General features: G+C 45.2%; 4 protein-coding genes across 5 annotated transcripts in view; 3 read left to right on the top strand and 1 right to left on the bottom strand.

Annotated features, from left to right (window-relative positions):
* Positions 1 to 8,964, top strand: part of LOC124636781 (ATP-dependent Clp protease ATP-binding subunit clpX-like, mitochondrial) — a 41,645-nt gene extending 32,681 nt beyond the window's left edge. Inside the window, exons 11-13 of one of the 2 annotated variants that reach the window (XM_047172923.1) lie at positions 70 to 198; positions 4,450 to 4,614; positions 7,783 to 8,964. In XM_047172923.1, coding sequence (XP_047028879.1) covers positions 70 to 198; positions 4,450 to 4,614; positions 7,783 to 7,836 — 348 coding nt within the window. In that variant the 3' untranslated portion in view covers positions 7,837 to 8,964. Of the gene's footprint in view, positions 1 to 69; positions 199 to 4,449; positions 4,631 to 7,782 lie in introns of both variants that reach the window. The other variant, XM_047172924.1, reaches the window with a different exon arrangement.
* Positions 8,585 to 10,472, bottom strand: LOC124636782 (kynureninase-like). Its single transcript, XM_047172925.1, has one exon. It carries the CDS (start codon positions 10,391 to 10,393, stop codon positions 9,113 to 9,115), a length of 1,281 nt encoding a protein of 426 aa, XP_047028881.1. The 5' UTR covers positions 10,394 to 10,472; the 3' UTR covers positions 8,585 to 9,112.
* A 2,724-nt stretch (positions 10,473 to 13,196) lies between these two features.
* Positions 13,197 to 15,882, top strand: LOC124637019 (cytochrome b-c1 complex subunit 2, mitochondrial-like). The gene is made up of 8 exons (XM_047173332.1): positions 13,197 to 13,379; positions 13,632 to 13,861; positions 14,054 to 14,342; positions 14,457 to 14,584; positions 14,839 to 15,011; positions 15,186 to 15,305; positions 15,548 to 15,715; positions 15,793 to 15,882. The coding sequence occupies exons 1-8, from the start codon at positions 13,197 to 13,199 to the stop codon at positions 15,867 to 15,869; spliced, it is 1,368 nt and encodes a 455-aa protein (XP_047029288.1). The 3' UTR covers positions 15,870 to 15,882.
* A 120-nt stretch (positions 15,883 to 16,002) lies between these two features.
* On the top strand, positions 16,003 to 17,227 carry LOC124637091. The gene is made up of 3 exons (XM_047173423.1): positions 16,003 to 16,243; positions 16,316 to 16,698; positions 16,950 to 17,227. The coding sequence occupies exons 1-3, from the start codon at positions 16,216 to 16,218 to the stop codon at positions 17,187 to 17,189; spliced, it is 651 nt and encodes a 216-aa protein (XP_047029379.1). The 5' UTR covers positions 16,003 to 16,215; the 3' UTR covers positions 17,190 to 17,227.
* Positions 17,228 to 18,378: the final 1,151 nt, after the last annotated feature.

Genomic DNA, 18,378 nt, shown 5'->3' with positions numbered 1-18,378 from the left:
ACTTTCCTCAAAAAAAACTTCAGTATAAATTATCGAAAATTCATTTTGGCAATGTTATATTTTCCTTAGGTATCCCAGTACAAGCTGCTGTTCGCGATGGACAAGTGCGAGCTGACGTTCAGCACGGAGGCGCTGGCCGCCGTCGCCGCCATGGCCATGGAGCGCAAGACCGGCGCCCGCGGCCTCCGGGCTATCATGGTATGTACTCTATACTGTCCTGTAGCCCAGTGGGTGTATGGGGCCCACCAAGATCATCGGGCCCAAGCCAACCTCACCTGCTAGTCGGTACACCTGCTGAAAAACGAACGAGGCTCTGGCGCAGGCTTTCCCTTCGGGGTTGGGAGGTCAGACGGCAGTCGCTTCCGTAAAGGCCACATTATAGCCATATCAATGGATAGGAAAAATAGGAAAAGGGTCACGGATAGGGCGCCGCCGCATAACGGCGCGCAGGAGCTTCGCCCGACTCCTGTGGCAAGTGGGCAAGGGCTACCGTGCCACGGGCGGGCACGGTCAAAGAAGCGAGCCCCTACCGAAAAGAAGATCCGCTTCGCAACGTGGAACATTGGCACGTTGACTGCACGCGCGAGGGAGCTGGCCGACGCACTCATCAGGCGGAGGGTGGCCGTGGCGTTCCTGCAGGAGACTCGGTGGAAAGGCAGCAGATCCCGGTACATTGGGAATGGCTACAAGCTGATCTACACGGGTGCACCTGGTGGGGAGAACGGGGTAGCTATAGTGCTAGCCGAGGGATTGCACGACGATATCTTGGAGGTGAAACGCCTTAGCGACCGACTTATGGTAGTCAAGGTGCTTATCGAGGGGGTTCAAACCCACTTGATAAGTGCATACGCACCACAGGCCGGTTGTAGCGATGCTGACAAGATTTCGTTCTGGAATAAACTCGGTGATGTGCTTAGTGGCATCCCGTTGTCGCAGGACATCGTTTTGGGGGGCGATTTGAACGGTCATGTGGGTGAGTTGGGGGTGGATTTTGAACGGGTTCACGGAGGCTTTGGATACGGTAACCGGAACACGGAAGGGAAAGAGATTCTCCGGACGTGTGCCGCAGCCGACCTGGCCGTTGTGAACACGTTTTTCAAAAAGAAACCTGACCATTTGATCACCTACAGCAGCGGGAGAAACGCGACCCAAATCGACTTCCTACTCACTAGAAGGCATCACATCAGCAAAGTAGCCAACTGCAAGGTCATACCCGGCGAGAGTCTCACTGCGCAACACCGTCTCCTTGTCATGGATCTCTGTGTGAAGCCCAAAGACAAACGTCCGGAGCACTTCCAACGCCAAATTAGGTGGTGGATGCTTGATGAAAACAAGTCCCACATGCTCGCCTCGGCTATCGGCGACAAGTGCGACGGAGCCGAAGGCGAACTTGTTCAAAAACACTGGGACAGGATTCAGGCATCTGTCACGGAGGCGGCGAAGGCGGTGCTGGGAATGTCTAAGGGTGGACGCAAGTGTGACAAGGAAACTTGGTGGTGGGACGACACAGTCCAGAGGGAGACTAGGGTGAAGAAAGCACTTTTTCTGAAGTGGCAAGCGTCCAACTCTCCCGAAGATCGCGACGCTTACAGGCTTGCAAAACGAGCCACAAAACGAGCTGTAGCCAGAGCCAGACGTAACCACTTACAGCCACTATATGATAGGTTGGAAACGTCTGAGGGGCAAAAGCTCATTTATAAGTTGGCGCGTTCCAGGATTAAAGTTTCTTTCTCCAAGTGATGCCGTGCAGCTTCCGGTTTCGAATAGGGCTGACCCATATCATCCCGTGGGTGTCGTAAGAGGTGACTAAGGGAAAAAACTATGGACCCGTGCATAGTATTCAGCACCATGGGTCGACCCTCAGGCGGAGGGAAAACCGCCAACAATAGCATTCCCAAGGAGGGTTGACGTCAGGCAGGCGGCCGGTCATAAAAATATAGCCAAATCGATTTGCAATATGTCAAGTATAAAGATGGATTGATTGCCTGAAAGAAGACATGAAGCAAAAAGGAGTGGATGTAAGTATGACGTCTGACAGAGAGGAATGGAAGAAAAAGACATGTTGCGCCGACCCCAAATGACTTGGGAACAGGACAGGAAGATGATGATGATGATGAGGACATCTCCAAGTGCCGCTGTGTCAAAGATCCTGACGGCAACCTGTTATGCGAGGACCTCGCGGTGAAGGAGAGATGCGCTCTTATTTCCACGAGCTGCTGAATAAGCAGCACAGAGAAGTGCAGCCACCGGACCTCCCTCCGAATCAAGGACTGGTGCCACCGATAACGCCTGACGAAGTCCAGTTGGCTCTTCGCCGCATGAAAAATCGGAAAGCTGTCGGAGCCGATGGAGTCCCCATCGAAGTATGGAAAGCTATGGGGCCTCGTGGGGTGGGCATCCTAACAAACCTATTTAACCGCGTATGGGACACCGGCCGGATCCCGAACCAATGGAGACGGAGTATCATCACTCCAGTCTTTAAGGGCAAGGGGTCTGTGCAGGAGTGTGGAAACTATCGCGGTATAAAGGTCATGTCCCACACCATGAAGCTCTTTGAGCGGATCGTCGACTCTCGGCTCCGGCAGGAGTGCATTGTTTCGGATTGTCAGTATGGCTTCCGCCCTGGTCATGGAACCATGGACCCTGTTTTCGCCCTAAGGATCGTGATGGAGAAATACAGGGCGAAGAACACACCTCTGCATTTCCTTTTTCTGGACATGCAGAAGGCCTTCGACTGTGTTCCTCGCATGATGATCCCGTGGGCGCTGCGGTCCAAAGGGGTGCCAGAAGTCTATGTTGACATTATCCAAGACATGTACCGGGATTCCGATTCAGTGGTTCGGACCGCTGTTGGTGACACTACACCCTTCCCTGTTACCGTTGGAGTACACCAGGGCTCCGTCCTTTCAGCGTGATACTGGACTTATTGTCCGAAAGTATCCGAGATGCGCATGAGCAGCCCCCGTGGTTGCTCATGTATGCTGACGACATCGCGCTGGCAGACGCGGACAAGGGACGGTTGGTGCAGCGTGTTAACATGTGGAAGGAGTCACTCGAGAACGGCGGTTTGCAGCTGAATGTGGGGAAGACTGAGTACGTGGCCTGCAACTCGACAGATCCCACCTCCGTCTGCATAGACGGTAATATGGTTGAGCAGACGGACCAGGTCAGGTACTTGGGATCTGTCCTTCACGCGTCTGGTGGCATCGATTGCGACGTCAGGGCACGAATTTCGGTGGCATGGGCCAAGTGGCGTGAGGTGTCTGGTGTCATTTGTGACCCTAAAATGCCGGTTAAGCTGAAGGGACAGGTCTATAAATCCATCATTAGGCCTGTCCTTTTGTATGGCAGTGAAGCGTAGCCTGTGCTTGAGCGGCACAAGCAGGAGCTGCGGGTCACGGAGATGAAAATGCTGCGCTGGATGTGTGGAGTTACGCGGAAAGACCGCGTTAGGAACTCGCGCATCCGCGGCAGCCTTCATGTCCGTGACATTGCAGACAAACTGCAAGAGTGTCGCTTACGCTGGTACGGACACGTTTTACGGAAACCGGCCACTTACGTGGGGAACAAATGTCTAGCCATGGCGCCTCCGCCTGGCCGGGGCAGACTGGGTAGACCCAGGAAATGCTGGCTTGACGTCGTAAGGGATGACCTGCGTGCCAATGGACTAACCACCAGGGATGCTAAAGACCGAGCGAAGTGGAGGAGAAGAAGCAGGAAAGCGGACCCCGGGCCCGGAAGGGCAACCAGGACAACGCTAGGATAATGATGATGACTGTCCTGTAGCCCAGTACGAGCTGCTGTTCGAGGTGAATGAAGAGTGTGAAAAGACGTACTATAATCAAGTAATCGACATACACGGGACACAGACAATACACTATGTGTTGATAATAAGTAAAAACATGGGTTTGGAGGGTCGTGGCGCGTGGTGTCGCTATCAGAGTGGGTCGCGCACTCTCGCGGGCGAATCTAGTCCGGCACTGGTGGCCAATGGTGGCCGAATCATTGTTGTGATAAAACTCACGCACACAAAAAGCACGATCCGCTCCGATAAAATGTACCATGGTGAATGAATTCAGAAAGACTGTTAGTGCTACCCCCGCACCCCGCGCGCCATTTGAATTTTATTCGAAATTTAAATTTTAAAGGACTTTTGGGACACCCAGTACTTAGGCGCTTTTGTGCAAAACAGACACTCACGAGTCATGGTGGCCACCGCGCGGTCACTCGGCCGCGATGGCGCACGTGCTTCCCTCACTCAAGGCTCGTCTACTGAGAACGAGCAGCCTCGCGCGACGAATGCCCGCCTGCTTACTCTATGAGGGCGCACCTAGAGACACGTGAACAGATTGAGTGTTCAATGCTGTCAACATCCATTTGTTGATTCTTAATTTCGAACGACTGTTGATTGATTTTAAGAATCCACTATAACTTTTGTTTCTTTTTCAGGAAAACCTACTCCTAGAAGTGATGTTCGAGATCCCCGGGTCGGATATCTCGTCGGTGCACATCCACGAGGGCTGCGTGTCGCGCTCGGAGCCGCCGCAGCTGTCGCGGCGCCGCGAGCAGCCCGACGCCCGCCCCGCGCCGCACGACCTCGACGACTGGCCCTCGGTGCGCCTGCACAACTGTACGTAGTGTAGCCGCCGGCGAGACATCCACGACTGTCGCCTGCACAACTGTACGTAGTGTAGCCGCCGGCGAGACATCCACGACTGTCGCCTGCACAACTGTACGTAGTGTAGCCGCCGGCGAGACATCCACGACTGTCGCCTGCACAACTGTACGTAGTGTAGCCGCCGGCGAGACATCCACGACTGTCGCCTGCACAACTGTACGTAGTGTAGCCGCCGGCGAGACATCCACGACTGTCGCCTGCACAACTGTACGTAGTGTAGCCGCCGGCGAGACATCCACGACTGTCGCCTGCACAACTGTACGTAGTGTAGCCGCCGGCGAGACATCCACGACTGTCGCCTGCACAACTGTACGTAGTGTAGCCGCCGGCGAGACATCCACGACTGTCGCCTGCACAACTGTACGTAGTGTAGCCGCCGGCGAGACATCCACGACTGTCGCCTGCACAACTGTACGTAGTGTAGCCGCCGGCGAGACATCCACGACTGTCGCCTGCACAACTGTACGTAGTGTAGCCGCCGGCGAGACATCCACGACTGTCGCCTGCACAACTGTACGTAGTGTAGCCGCCGGCGAGACATCCACGACTGTCGCCTGCACAACTGTACGTAGTGTAGCCGCCGGCGAGACATCCACGACTGTCGCCTGCACAACTGTACGTAGTGTAGCCGCCGGCGAGACATCCACGACTGTCGCCTGCACAACTGTACGTAGTGTAGCCGCCGGCGAGACATCCACGACTGTCGCCTGCACAACTGTACGTAGTGTAGCCGCCGGCGAGACATCCACGACTGTCGCCTGCACAACTGTACGTAGTGTAGCCGCCGGCGAGACATCCACGACTGTCGCCTGCACAACTGTACGTAGTGTAGCCGCCGGCGAGACATCCACGACTGTCGCCTGCACAACTGTACGTAGTGTAGCCGCCGGCGAGACATCCACGACTGTCGCCTGCACAACTGTACGTAGTGTAGCCGCCGGCGAGACATCCACGACTGTCGCCTGCACAACTGTACGTAGTGTAGCCGCCGGCGAGACATCCACGACTGTCGCCTGCACAACTGTACGTAGTGTAGCCGCCGGCGAGACATCCACGACTGTCGCCTGCACAACTGTACGTAGTGTAGCCGCCGGCGAGACATCCACGACTGTCGCCTGCACAACTGTACGTAGTGTAGCCGCCGGCGAGACATCCACGACTGTCGCCTGCACAACTGTACGTAGTGTAGCCGCCGGCGAGACATCCACGACTGTCGCCTGCACAACTGTACGTAGTGTAGCCGCCGGCGAGACATCCACGACTGTCGCCTGCACAACTGTACGTAGTGTAGCCGCCGGCGAGACATCCACGACTGTCGCCTGCACAACTGTACGTAGTGTAGCCGCCGGCGAGACATCCACGACTGTCGCCTGCACAACTGTACGTAGTGTAGCCGCCGGCGAGACATCCACGACTGTCGCCTGCACAACTGTACGTAGTGTAGCCGCCGGCGAGACATCCACGACTGTCGCCTGCACAACTGTACGTAGTGTAGCCGCCGGCGAGACATCCACGACTGTCGCCTGCACAACTGTACGTAGTGTAGCCGCCGGCGAGACATCCACGACTGTCGCCTGCACAACTGTACGTAGTGTAGCCGCCGGCGAGACATCCACGACTGTCGCCTGCACAACTGTACGTAGTGTAGCCGCCGGCGAGACATCCACGACTGTCGCCTGCACAACTGTACGTAGTGTAGCCGCCGGCGAGACATCCACGACTGTCGCCTGCACAACTGTACGTAGTGTAGCCGCCGGCGAGACATCCACGACTGTCGCCTGCACAACTGTACGTAGTGTAGCCGCCGGCGAGACATCCACGACTGTCGCTTGCACAACTGTACGTAGTGTAGCCGCCGGCGAGACATCCACGACTGTCGCCTGCACAACTGTACGTAGTGTAGCCGCCGGCGAGACATCCACGACTGTCGCCTGCACAACTGTACGTAGTGTAGCCGCCGGCGAGACATCCACGACTGTCGCCTGCACAACTGTACGTAGTGTAGCCGCCGGCGAGATATCCACGACTGTCGCCTGCACAACTGTACGTAGTGTAGCCGCCGGCGAGACATCCACGACTGTCGCCTGCACAACTGTACGTAGTGTAGCCGCCGGCGAGACATCCACGACTGTCGCCTGCACAACTGTACGTAGTGTAGCCGCCGGCGAGACATCCACGACTGTCGCCTGCACAACTGTACGTAGTGTAGCCGCCGGCGAGACATCCACGACTGTCGCCTGCACAACTGTACGTAGTGTAGCCGCCGGCGAGACATCCACGACTGTCGCCTGCACAACTGTACGTAGTGTAGCCGCCGGCGAGACATCCACGACTGTCGCCTGCACAACTGTACGTAGTGTAGCCGCCGGCGAGACATCCACGACTGTCGCCTGCACAACTGTACGTAGTGTAGCCGCCGGCGAGACATCCACGACTGTCGCCTGCACAACTGTACGTAGTGTAGCCGCCGGCGAGACATCCACGACTGTCGCCTGCACAACTGTACGTAGTGTAGCCGCCGTCCGAGACATCCACGACTGTCGCCTGCACAACTGTACGTAGTGTAGCCGCCGTCCGAGACATCCACGACTGGCCCGAGCATTTTGTTTCTCCGCTTTGTGTAGTTACTGTGCAATATTTGAGCAACTTGATATCCATATTTTTTTTACTTAACCTTCAAACTCAAGCATATTAAGAACTACAAGCAAATAGTATTTTGTTTGAATTACTTTACAGAATGTTGTAACGACTGCTGTTTGGCCGAGATCGCAAAATGGCTGTTCTATGTGATTTAGTTAGTCGACTTTTTCTTAATTTTTTTCTTACATATTATATCAAGATTATCAGTCTTTTAGAAGATATCATATCGTTATCATTTTAGAAGAGCATTTTTTTAGGCATGTCCATAGTTGATAGTAGTGTACTGTTTTAAAAGTTATCTTGACTGTCATCATGTTTTTTTACGTTTTTCGTATTTTTCTCATGTGTTAGCTGTCTTTCTATGTATGTAGAATTTAACAGGTAGTGTAGTGAATAAGCGTAGTTCATTTTAGTAAAAGTATTCATACATGTTATACTAACAATATATTTTCCATTTATTACAGAGACTCAAAGCGTCAGTCTCGCAACCATCTGTCACTCATTCGTGTGTGCTGTGAGCGGAAACATGTATGGTGGACACAACCCAACAATCTGCCCACGATTCGACAGTAACGACCAACGCCCTCTACCTTTCCAACCGAGGTAACACTCGTTACTGACATAAAAAACCCCCCAAGAGGGATATAAGTGTTAAAAAAATACAAAATAGAAAAAAAAACATTGTTTTCGTTTTTTTTTTTTGTGAAATTGTGCTTCATTGTGACGGCCGGGAGTCCTGTTTGTAATAGTATTCCTAACATCATTCCTGTAAGAGTTCGGTACCTATTTTACGGAAAACACGGTTTTCTTGTGTTAAAACCACCCGTAAAGTTCGTACTTACTAGGTTTGAATGTAGTTGATATCTCGATGTTACACACAAATGTAGTTGTAAATAAAATAGATATATTAGAAAAGCATTTGAATTCAGCCAAGTTCAATTGTATGTCTGTTTAAAACGATAGGTAATGTTAGTTAATTAGGACTCCTGAGTAGACATGTTTCCAACTAGCATTTCATGAAAAATTCAGTTTTGTTCAAAGTTTTCGACAGATTTACGTAATAGTCTTTATACTCTAAATTCAAAATCATGGATGAATCAATCCTGGTATTTGTAGACTTCGGACCGTAAGGTCTTATTATCAGTTCCTTACGTTAGTTTATGTTGGAAAACATTAAAATGTTGTATCGGCCACCATACAACATACTCTTGTGATGTAAATTACTGTAAATAGTAATAAATAATAATGATAAATAGAAAAAAACTGTTATTATTAAGGTTTATTAAAAATAAATAGGGTTCACTATTGTACATCCCAGATAAGTTGTAAGTACGAAAAGTCACAGCAAATGTTGTTAGTTGAAAAATAGATTCTTTTTATTTCGGCCTGCAATACTGAGAAGGAATGACGTTTTGACATTTTGTTAATTGTTATACATAATTATTTTTTTATTTATAAATGGATCGTTGTGGTGTGATTATAATAAGTGTGAATATTTTTTTGTTAAACAACCTCCAAAAATATGTGTCTAATATAATTCTGGACTTGTGATAGGATAAATTTTATGGCATGTTGATATAATCACATTGCAACTCGAGTAAAATAGTATAAGCCTATTTTCAATTTAAAATATAAAGAAAACCAAATACTGATTGTTTTATTCATAATTACCTAATTTATCCTATTATATATTATTATCTACACAAGGAAAACATAACCACTTGCACACAAACTTATACCACTAAATTATCAACTAGGAGTAATTACGTTTCGTTTAACACACGCAAAAACAAATTATACAACAAGACTTCTATTCTTATCGATCTCTTTGTAGCTTTCGGTCTTCATAATATCTAAAAGGGTTTCCACTACTATATAAACTTCTTCGTAGCTGGTGTACAAAGCTGTTGGGGTCAATCTGATCACATTGGGGTCCCTAAAGTCTTGCGCAATCCCTCTCATCTTCAACGCGATACTGATTCTGTAGCCTTCATCATGTTCCAAACATACATGACCCCCTCTTCTACTATCTTCTCTCAAATTGCCTACACGGAAACCGTAAGCTGACAGCTTTTTTTCGATAAGATACATCATGTAACCAGTTATATGCAAAGATTTCTTCCTCATGTTCGGGATTCCAGCTTCGTTGATTACCCTCAAAGCGCCTTCTAAGGATGCCATGGATAAAATATTCGGAGTACCAATCTGCCAGCCGTTAGCATCTTGCTGGTGGTCGAAGTTTTGTCTCAATAGAAATTGTGTCTCAATCTTATTTCCATACCATCCGGCTAAGCCTGGTAATTTATTGTGATGTCTCCTATTAATGTATATGGCCGCAGAAGACCCGGGACCTCCATTCAAGTACTTATAAGTACACCATATAGCGAAATCAGGGTCTACTTCCTTCAGATTAATTTCAACGGCTCCAACGCCATGGCAAAGATCCCATCCCATAAGAATGCCCCTTTCTTTAGCTGCGTTAGTTATTTTCACCATGTCTAGAACTTGGGCTGTTCTGTAATACACGTTTGGAAGAAAAACGAGAGCTACATCTTCCGTCATGGCGTCGATAATTTCATCTTCATCCATGAAGTTTCCCTTGCTTTTCACAACTTTGACGGCGTCAGCAGGGTCGTAACCCTTCAGTCTTACCTGACTATCCACTGCGTAACGATCAGTTGGGAAATTGACGTCGTCTACCAATATTTTGTACTTATCCTTAGTCGGCTTATAAAAAGTGCTGATGCCTTGATGGATGTTGATCGTGGTGCCTCCAAAAACTGCGATTTCGTCAGCATCAGCTCCAACGATTGGTGCCATGAGCTTGGCAAGGTATCTTGAATATAAGTAGTATTTATTGTTGTCCACCATCCAGATTTTGATGCCTTCGTCTTTCCATTTCTCCATTACTTCTAGGACGCATTTTTCGGCGTCCTTAGTAGCGAGTCCTAGGGAGTTACCGCACATGTAGATGTAGTCTTTCTTGAGGAAAAACCTTTGTCTGAAGTGTCCCAGGCTGTCATTGTTGTCCAGTAGTTTTGGATATTCAGGATCATCTTGATATTCGGCCTTCATTTTGACTTTTCAAGAAATCGTTTTGTCTGCGGTCTTGATGACTAAGCGGATAATTTTTGGATGTTAAAGCGGGTGTGCCACTGATTGGTATATAAATACTCGAAACCTTTTATTGTGTTGCGCATCGATAGCTTATCTTAAGTTAACAACAGGTAATAATGTTATAGCTATGCGAATATTGAAGGAGCATTGTCCCAAGTAGTGTGACCATGTTGCAAGAGGACTATGAATCACACATCCATTGGTACCTATTGGTTATTATGAAGGTTTCAATGCTAAGATTTATTACTTTTTATGTGTGCCAATAAGCTAAGCAGAGCAAGAGAGGTACATACTAGTACCTGTTTCTATATTTCCACTTTTTCCAGATTTAATTTCGGCACAAGAATTAGCGGCTGCAGGTGAACTATCTAAAACGAAAACTTCTTCGTACCATGCTTGTTACCAATATGAGGGGAAATGTGTTTTTACGAATTTCATGCACTGAAAAAGATAAGGTGTTTTTTTTTTTCATATTCCCAAGTAGGTAATGCATAAGGCATTTTAACAGCGTACATTCTGATAAAGAATTCGAGAACTTACCAAACCCGTTTCGAATTACCACATTACACATTGAAATGTGGCGGTTTGGCACATTCGGGCAAAAATTTAAACCACGCGTCAGGTTTTCCCCTGAAAACCTACGCGAGGCAAAAAGTGTCTCGTTTATTCCATAAATCATAGTCACCCGATGTCGATATCAAAGCACGCACTTATCTTTCATAACAATAACAAGTGCGGATTAAATCATAAAAGTGATAGGTTGATACTGCAACTGCCAAAAATCACTGTTTGTTTACCGTGCCGCGATTTTGGCTAGATCGTGGGAAAATGACGTTTAATTAGTGTGGGAGACTTCATACTTTGACTTCCTGATAGTAGGAATGTTGACAATATAGATAATAATTGGCATATGAAAGTGAACCAAACCTTAGGGTCCGAAAAGTTTATAAGTTAATAAGTTTATCCAAGCCGGAGCATAGAATGTAGGTAGGTATTGTTAGAAGGGACGTCGGGTGGAGTGGTTCCTTCAACTAGAGTGCAGTGATACTTAACGCCCATCAAAAGGGACTCTGAGCTCGTAAATTCAAAAATCGCAAGTCAAGGCTGGGTTGAACAGCAAGAATATATGTCTTCAGTGATGGATCCTGCTGTGTATGTCTGCTGTCTAAGCTGTTCAAATGGATTCACTTATATACTTCAGGAAAGGTAAGTGCAATTTATCGTACAGTGGTCACTGACCCACGCTTAGGTCCTGAGTCAAGTATGTATAGTTTTGAGGACCTCGGTACCTACCTACTTGAGATCTATGAAGTTTTGACTACTTATCTAAGAACCTACCTACTACGTAAACGATGCTCGTATTGAATAAGACATGAAGAGGAGTGCCAGCCATTGGTAGTAGCATAGTAAACAATCTATATGTACCTGCATACAGGCAGCTTCCAAATAAGTTACCTCGGTATAACGAATTTGGTTCCTTGCTTTACGATACCACCAGCTATTAAGCGGTCAATGATGAAGAAGGCGTAAAAAATAGTAAATAATATAGTGTGATCAAAAAGTGCATTCAGGATAATTTGGTTGAGTAACCGTTTTACGGTGCAGGAGACCGATGTCCGAGAAAGGACTTCTAGGGCTGCCTAAATATTAAGTGGCTGCATGTCTCTCCGTACAAGTAAGGAGGTATAGAGGTGGGCTTGAACTATTTGCATTAATTTTCTTAATTGATTCTTGGAGTAGCTAGCTAGTTATCGCTCATAAGGTTTTTTTTTTATTTTTATTGAGTAGGTACCTACTTATTACAAAAACTGTTGGTAAGGTAAGGTGATTGTTGTCATTTGTGGATGCTTAAAAGAAGAGATCTTAGATAAGATTTAGATACTTAGTCCTCAGTTTTTCTCTATTAGGTAGAGAGAGATGTTGATACAATGAGCAAGCATTTAGGTACCTAAATTTTTGTCAAGAAACTTGTTATCCCAGGTTTCGATTTCATAAACAGTTTATCATCATTGAGGCAAAATTGTCACATTAGGTCATTGACCAAAAACCTAAACAAAAAAAATCTAAATCAACCCTCAAAAATACACCCTGTAACCTAGCCATGTGTTGTTTACGCAAACCTGACCTTGTGACGATAATCTACGTAATAAACTTAATAAATAACGAGATTAATTGAACTTTATAACTATCACACCGATAACAACGTTTCCTGATAAGTTTCCATTAATTTTTAGGTACATATCGAAAAATCGATCAACCTAATTGATAGGGAAATTGGAGCTTCGCAAAAATGTCACTGGAATGATTACGCATAGATACTAAATAAATCGATCAAGGATATCGAATTGTTAAGATCTTTTAGCTGACTTGGTGTACCTCAGGTGTGCATCATCAAAAAGTTAATTAAGGAGCTATCTACGACCTCCCACTTTCGTTTTATTCGGTTATCGTATCGGAGACTCGATACGTTTGCGATACGAAACCTACAAATATTCCTGCTAGGGGTGACGTACATTCAATCGCGAAATATAAAATTACACCAAATGCGGCTATAAACTAGAAGTTTACAAGTATGAATCACTCCTACTGTAAAATTCTTAGTTATAAACTCCTAACCTATGCATCCATTTTGGTATTGACTTTTTCGTTGTGACAATCCTACCTATCTATCAAAACTTTTTCTTATTACTGACAAATGCTGACAACCCAAACCTGACAACCTGACAATAAGAAATATCACGCGCAATTTTAATTATTCAACATGAAAACTTTTCTACGAATTCCCTTGCGAAAGTTCTCGGTGAGTCACCAAGGCTGGTCTCCTACGTGTAAACCAGACTATGGTCCAATGGATGTTCAGAGGTCTGTGCTGCTCAATGGGATGAGAGTGGCAGCAGCAAAGCCTCTTGGAGCACAGATTGGTGCCTGCACTGTTATGTACCAGGTAAATGCACATTCAACTTAGAAACGTACACAATGTGAACAATAACGTAGGACCAATAATAATAAAAAAAATTGACGAAGGACTCACGGCCCAAAAAATAAAATGTTAGAAACACGTGTGTTGCCCCTTCACAGAGTATCTTTAGGACGTGCTGACTCGTCGGACCACTTCCAAAATTACTTATAATGAGATCAAACGTTATTTACAAAAACCCCTTCTATCTAAATCACATTACCCACATTCTTCACCTAGGCTGGGTCCCGCTACGAGGAAGACGAGTTCCTCGGCGCGAGCCACTTCATCCGCGCCGCCTCTTGCGCCTCAAGCTGCGCCTTCTCCGGATACACGAAGATGCGCTACATGACTCAACAAGGAGCCTCGCTGACGTGCACCAGCGACAGGCAGTCCATAGCCTACACGCTCAGGTGTCCCGTCACTACCTTCTCCGAAATGAAGTGCTTTTTGTTGGATACTGTTCTCAGGTATGATTATGAATGGAATTTAGAACCTCCCTCTTTTTGGGAAGTAAGTTAAAAAGCTCCCACATATTTTTCTATATATCAAGAGCAAATCGTCTCTTAATTTCTTTGTAGATTTAAGACCCCTACGACTCTTTTATCTACACACTATTCAAGTAAATCATTCTAAAATGATCTTATGCCTTCATTTTTTAGGAATTGCTTCAAAGAATGGGAGATGGAAGACTTAAAACCATTGATCAAAGATGATCTGCACCGCATTCACCCACAACAACGTGTAATAGACTTGGCCCAAACAGCATGTTGGGGAGGCCCACTCGCCAATTCTATGTACTGTCAGGAATGTAGGATAGAGGGCATAACTGGTGAACTTCTGAACAGCTACACTAGTTATCATTACAAGACTGATCATTGTACGGTGGCTAGCGTGGGTGTACCTTTTGAAGAAACAATGAAGATGGCAGAAGCGATAGAGCCGAGACGAGTGAGTGTTGCCATTAGCGTTGTGGTTATTAATTTCAGTTAGCTGAATAAATTTTTGGGTAAATTAAAACCAGTTGAATTAAACCTGTTTCTTTAACAATAACTATCTTCCCAGGAAAAACCACCATCAAGGCCTCACGTACAGTCGCGTGCGCGGCGAGGGTTCGAGTACTACGATATGGGACCCTGCACCGACACCTGGATATGTGTCGTGGTACCCGGATGCGGCACTTGTGATTTACCGTAAGTTGCCTATCATCATCATCATACATATTAAGTACCTATAGTGTTTTTTCAACCATATGTTAGGTGATATGGCCCTTTGTAAGACGTCTTAGATATCCCACTTATGTATGTAGGTACTCACTGCTAGGTAAAACTGGTTGTTAAAATTACAAAATTTTAGCTTTTATTGAAGATATAGGTTAAGCCAAGATTAGGTTTAGTACCAGTTTCTCCGTAGCTACCGACATCTTCAAATTCGATATCTGTCCCAGGTCTCTCCTCAAGCATTCAATAATCGCGCATGCTTGCGGCACAGGGAACGTTCAAGACGGCAGCCACCACATGGACCGCACGCCGCAGCAGCCACTAGGTCTCATGTCAGGAGAAGACGTACACACTACCTATAGAGCCTTCAACATATCTTACGCCGATACTGGCGTTTTTGGTAAGCATTTAGTATTCTACTCTACCAGATTGATAAGTGAGTATGACTACCTACTTAGCTATAACTCCTGATTTTTAAATAATTTCGATTATTGTGATGGTTACCTAAACGCTTATTGTTTTATCAGGTCTGACTGGGAGATCAATGAACTGAAATCATTTTTGTTATTTCCAGGTATAGTAGCAAAAACTCGCTCAAATACAGCGTGGAACGTCGCGATTGCTGCCTCCGAGTTCCTCACGAACGTTGGAGATCTCAACTTCAAGCAGATTGACGTCGGCAAGAAGAGGCTAAGTAAGTTCTCTAACTTACTTGGTGACTGTATAGTCAGCTCTTTCTCCTTTGTCAGTAGAGAGTGTAGATATAGACGCCAGTAGGTACATCAAGCTGCTCCAATCAACATTGAACCTTAAACTGATCAAGATTAAGTTGAAAATCAATAAAAGACATTTTGATAGATTGTGGTAGCGTGATTTGCTGGAGTCTGCGAGTATTTTGTATGAGTACTAAGTACAAACCTACATTATTTTTTGCAGAAGTAAGCTTAGCGATCCACGATGATTACTGTACGAAGTTGACTGAGGGTCTAGCTCTTCAATTAGCCAGCGGCTTTCAAATAGACAGTGCCAAGACTTCCATGAATATGATCGATCAGATTACTAATGATGAAATATCCGGTACTGCGCAGAGTTTATCGAGTAAATGTAAGTAAATATTATATTAAATATTTATATTAATTGTGATAACCTACTTAAATTAAATTGTGTTATATTTCCTTTAGATCGAGACATGGCTATAGCAGTGGTAGGTGACGTCGGACGGGTACCCCACGACAAAGAACTTATTTGTGGTTTCTGAAGAAACGTTTTCAAAAACTAGAATATTATATGATTTATTGATTTTAGAAGTACTTCTTTGAAATAAATAATATTGAAATTACTGAACAATCATATACTCATTTTTAAAATTAATTTATGCCAACTAAAAACAATTTAAAACAAAATTCTCGTTAATCCTTTATTTGGCAACACTCAAATGTCAACAGTGTCACTGACATTTCACAAGTTGACAATGTCAATCTGTCAGTGTGTCAAGTCATAGTTATAACCTAAACTTGTGTAACTCCAAAAACAATTAATTCGTCCTATTTACTTGTACTATATGAATTATGTAATATTTTAGATATTAAGAAGAAAGCTTTACAATGAACTCTCTTCACAATACCATCAAACGTATGTATGCAACTGATTTGAGGTTATACTTACCCTAAATATTATTCTCAATTTTTCATTATATTATTTCAGAATTTCGCCTTCTCAACCTCAATACGGCGCTGAAAACCATATCGGAATGTAAACCTATTGCTCCTCACGTTGTAAAAGCGAAGAATGAGTTGGTTTGCAATCCTAAAGTCCTATCATTTGCGCCGAGGAGTGTCGGCGTTGAAATTATCGATAAACGAAAGCCCAATGGTATAACTCAGGACCCAATACCGTACATACCGATTGTGAACCCTCGTTCTATCCTCCCGCTGTTGGACAAAGAGTGGAGGAAGGATGAGATTGGTCTACCAGCTATACGGCAAGAAGAGATGCATGCAGTGAGGTTGATAGTCATTCGGAGAAAGAAGATGAAGAAACATCAGAGAAGGAAGCTGTGGAAGAAGATGAGGTACACCTGGGCTAGGGTATGTATTCATTATTTATTAAAATACTTATTTATAAACATTTACAACGTAACATTACCTTCTGATTTCTGCACAATATTGCAATAAGAAAGTAGATCCAAAAGTTGTAGCACTTTCCTGTATTGAGTTGTCTGCTATTTCTCATATAAAGCAATCTATTCAATGTATATAAATGTTTACAGTGAAAACGAGGCTTCACTGATATATGTTACAAACCCTTTTTACTCAAATATTTTCCTCTTCAATTTCAGATAAAGCAGCACCGTCGCCAAAAGAAGGAAAAAATCTTCCAAAACTCCTTACTGGCCATGGTAAAAAAGGCCAATGAGTTTGAAGCTGAGAAGTATGTAGCCGGGAAGATACGTCGAGCCAACCACACCCCACTGCCCACACGATGGAGACACAAGCGTTTACCCGAGTTCATCATAAGACAACTACTGGGCATAGACAAGAAGATTAACTATAAACACACAGATGTTTACAAAGCTTGATTAGTTTGATTTGTTAAGAATTAAAGTAGTTTAATTTAGATGGTGGCTTGTTATTTAGAAAGTTAAGACTAGAAAGGTTGGTAATCCTACTAACAGGAGCACTCTAAAAAGGTTGTGGGTACTTCCATCCTATAAGGCTGAACATAGGGGGAGTATCTACATATTGGAGTATTTAGGGTAATGTAGTATGGATGACAGAGTACACTGGAGTAATTTAAATAGCAGATTTCAAAAAGGTATTGAGGTGAGTTCATAAGATTCTACATAGTAGCAATATGTAATGAGGTACATAAGCGGTACAAAGGTAGGGTACTCCCTGTTCCTATGTACTAAATAGGGAGTAGATAAATGAGTATGTGAGGTAGGTAGTACATAGGAGTATTATACAATACATGAAGCCATGGTGGCCCAGTGGGTAAAGAACCAACTTGAAGAACCTCTTGAGTATGCAGGTGTGGGTTCGATTCCAGTTCAGGCAAGTACCAATGCAACTTTTCTAAGTTTGTATGTACTTTCTAAGTATATCTTGGACACCAATGGCTGACAAAAAGGTGAAGGAAAACATCTTGAGGAAACCTGGACTATATAATCTGAAATCACCAACCCACAGTGAGCAAGCGTGGTGATTAATGCTTCTCTGTGTTAGAGGAGGCCTCTGCCCAGCAGTGGGACGATAAAAAGGCTGTAACAGTAACAGTGGAAATGGAAATGGGCGGGCCACGCATGCAGATGCAAGGACAACAGGTGGACCCTCCTGACTACAAACTGGAATGGTCCAAAAGGCAAAAGAAGAGTTGAAAGACCTAAAAAGCGATGGGCCGATGACATAGCTGGGATTGCAGGGCCCAGTTGGCAGACTGTTGCCCTATATAGAGAAAAATGGAAGAAGATGAAGGAGGCCTATACGCATATGGGATCCATTTTTTAAATCAAAATTTAAAACAAATAATAATTAACATACTATTGTAAATAAATGGAAACAAAAAGGCTTTAAAAAATTAAAAAAACAGTAACAAAACATGATAATATGATATGGGGGTGTACATAAGAGAGTCTATAAGTATTGTACATAAGATATTTCATAGGGTGTACTACATAAGGGATTAAATTGGCGGTGTACATTCGGTCATCTGCCTATCTCTAAGGGATGATTTATATTAGGCCGGGCCGTGTCCGGGGCGTGCCGTGT

The sequence above is a fragment of the Helicoverpa zea genome, chromosome 15 (genome assembly GCF_022581195.2).
Source record: "Helicoverpa zea isolate HzStark_Cry1AcR chromosome 15, ilHelZeax1.1, whole genome shotgun sequence".
Taxonomy (NCBI): domain Eukaryota; kingdom Metazoa; phylum Arthropoda; class Insecta; order Lepidoptera; family Noctuidae; genus Helicoverpa; species Helicoverpa zea.
Note: the sequence above shows the minus strand (reverse complement) of the source record. Positions and strands in the feature narration are given on the sequence as shown.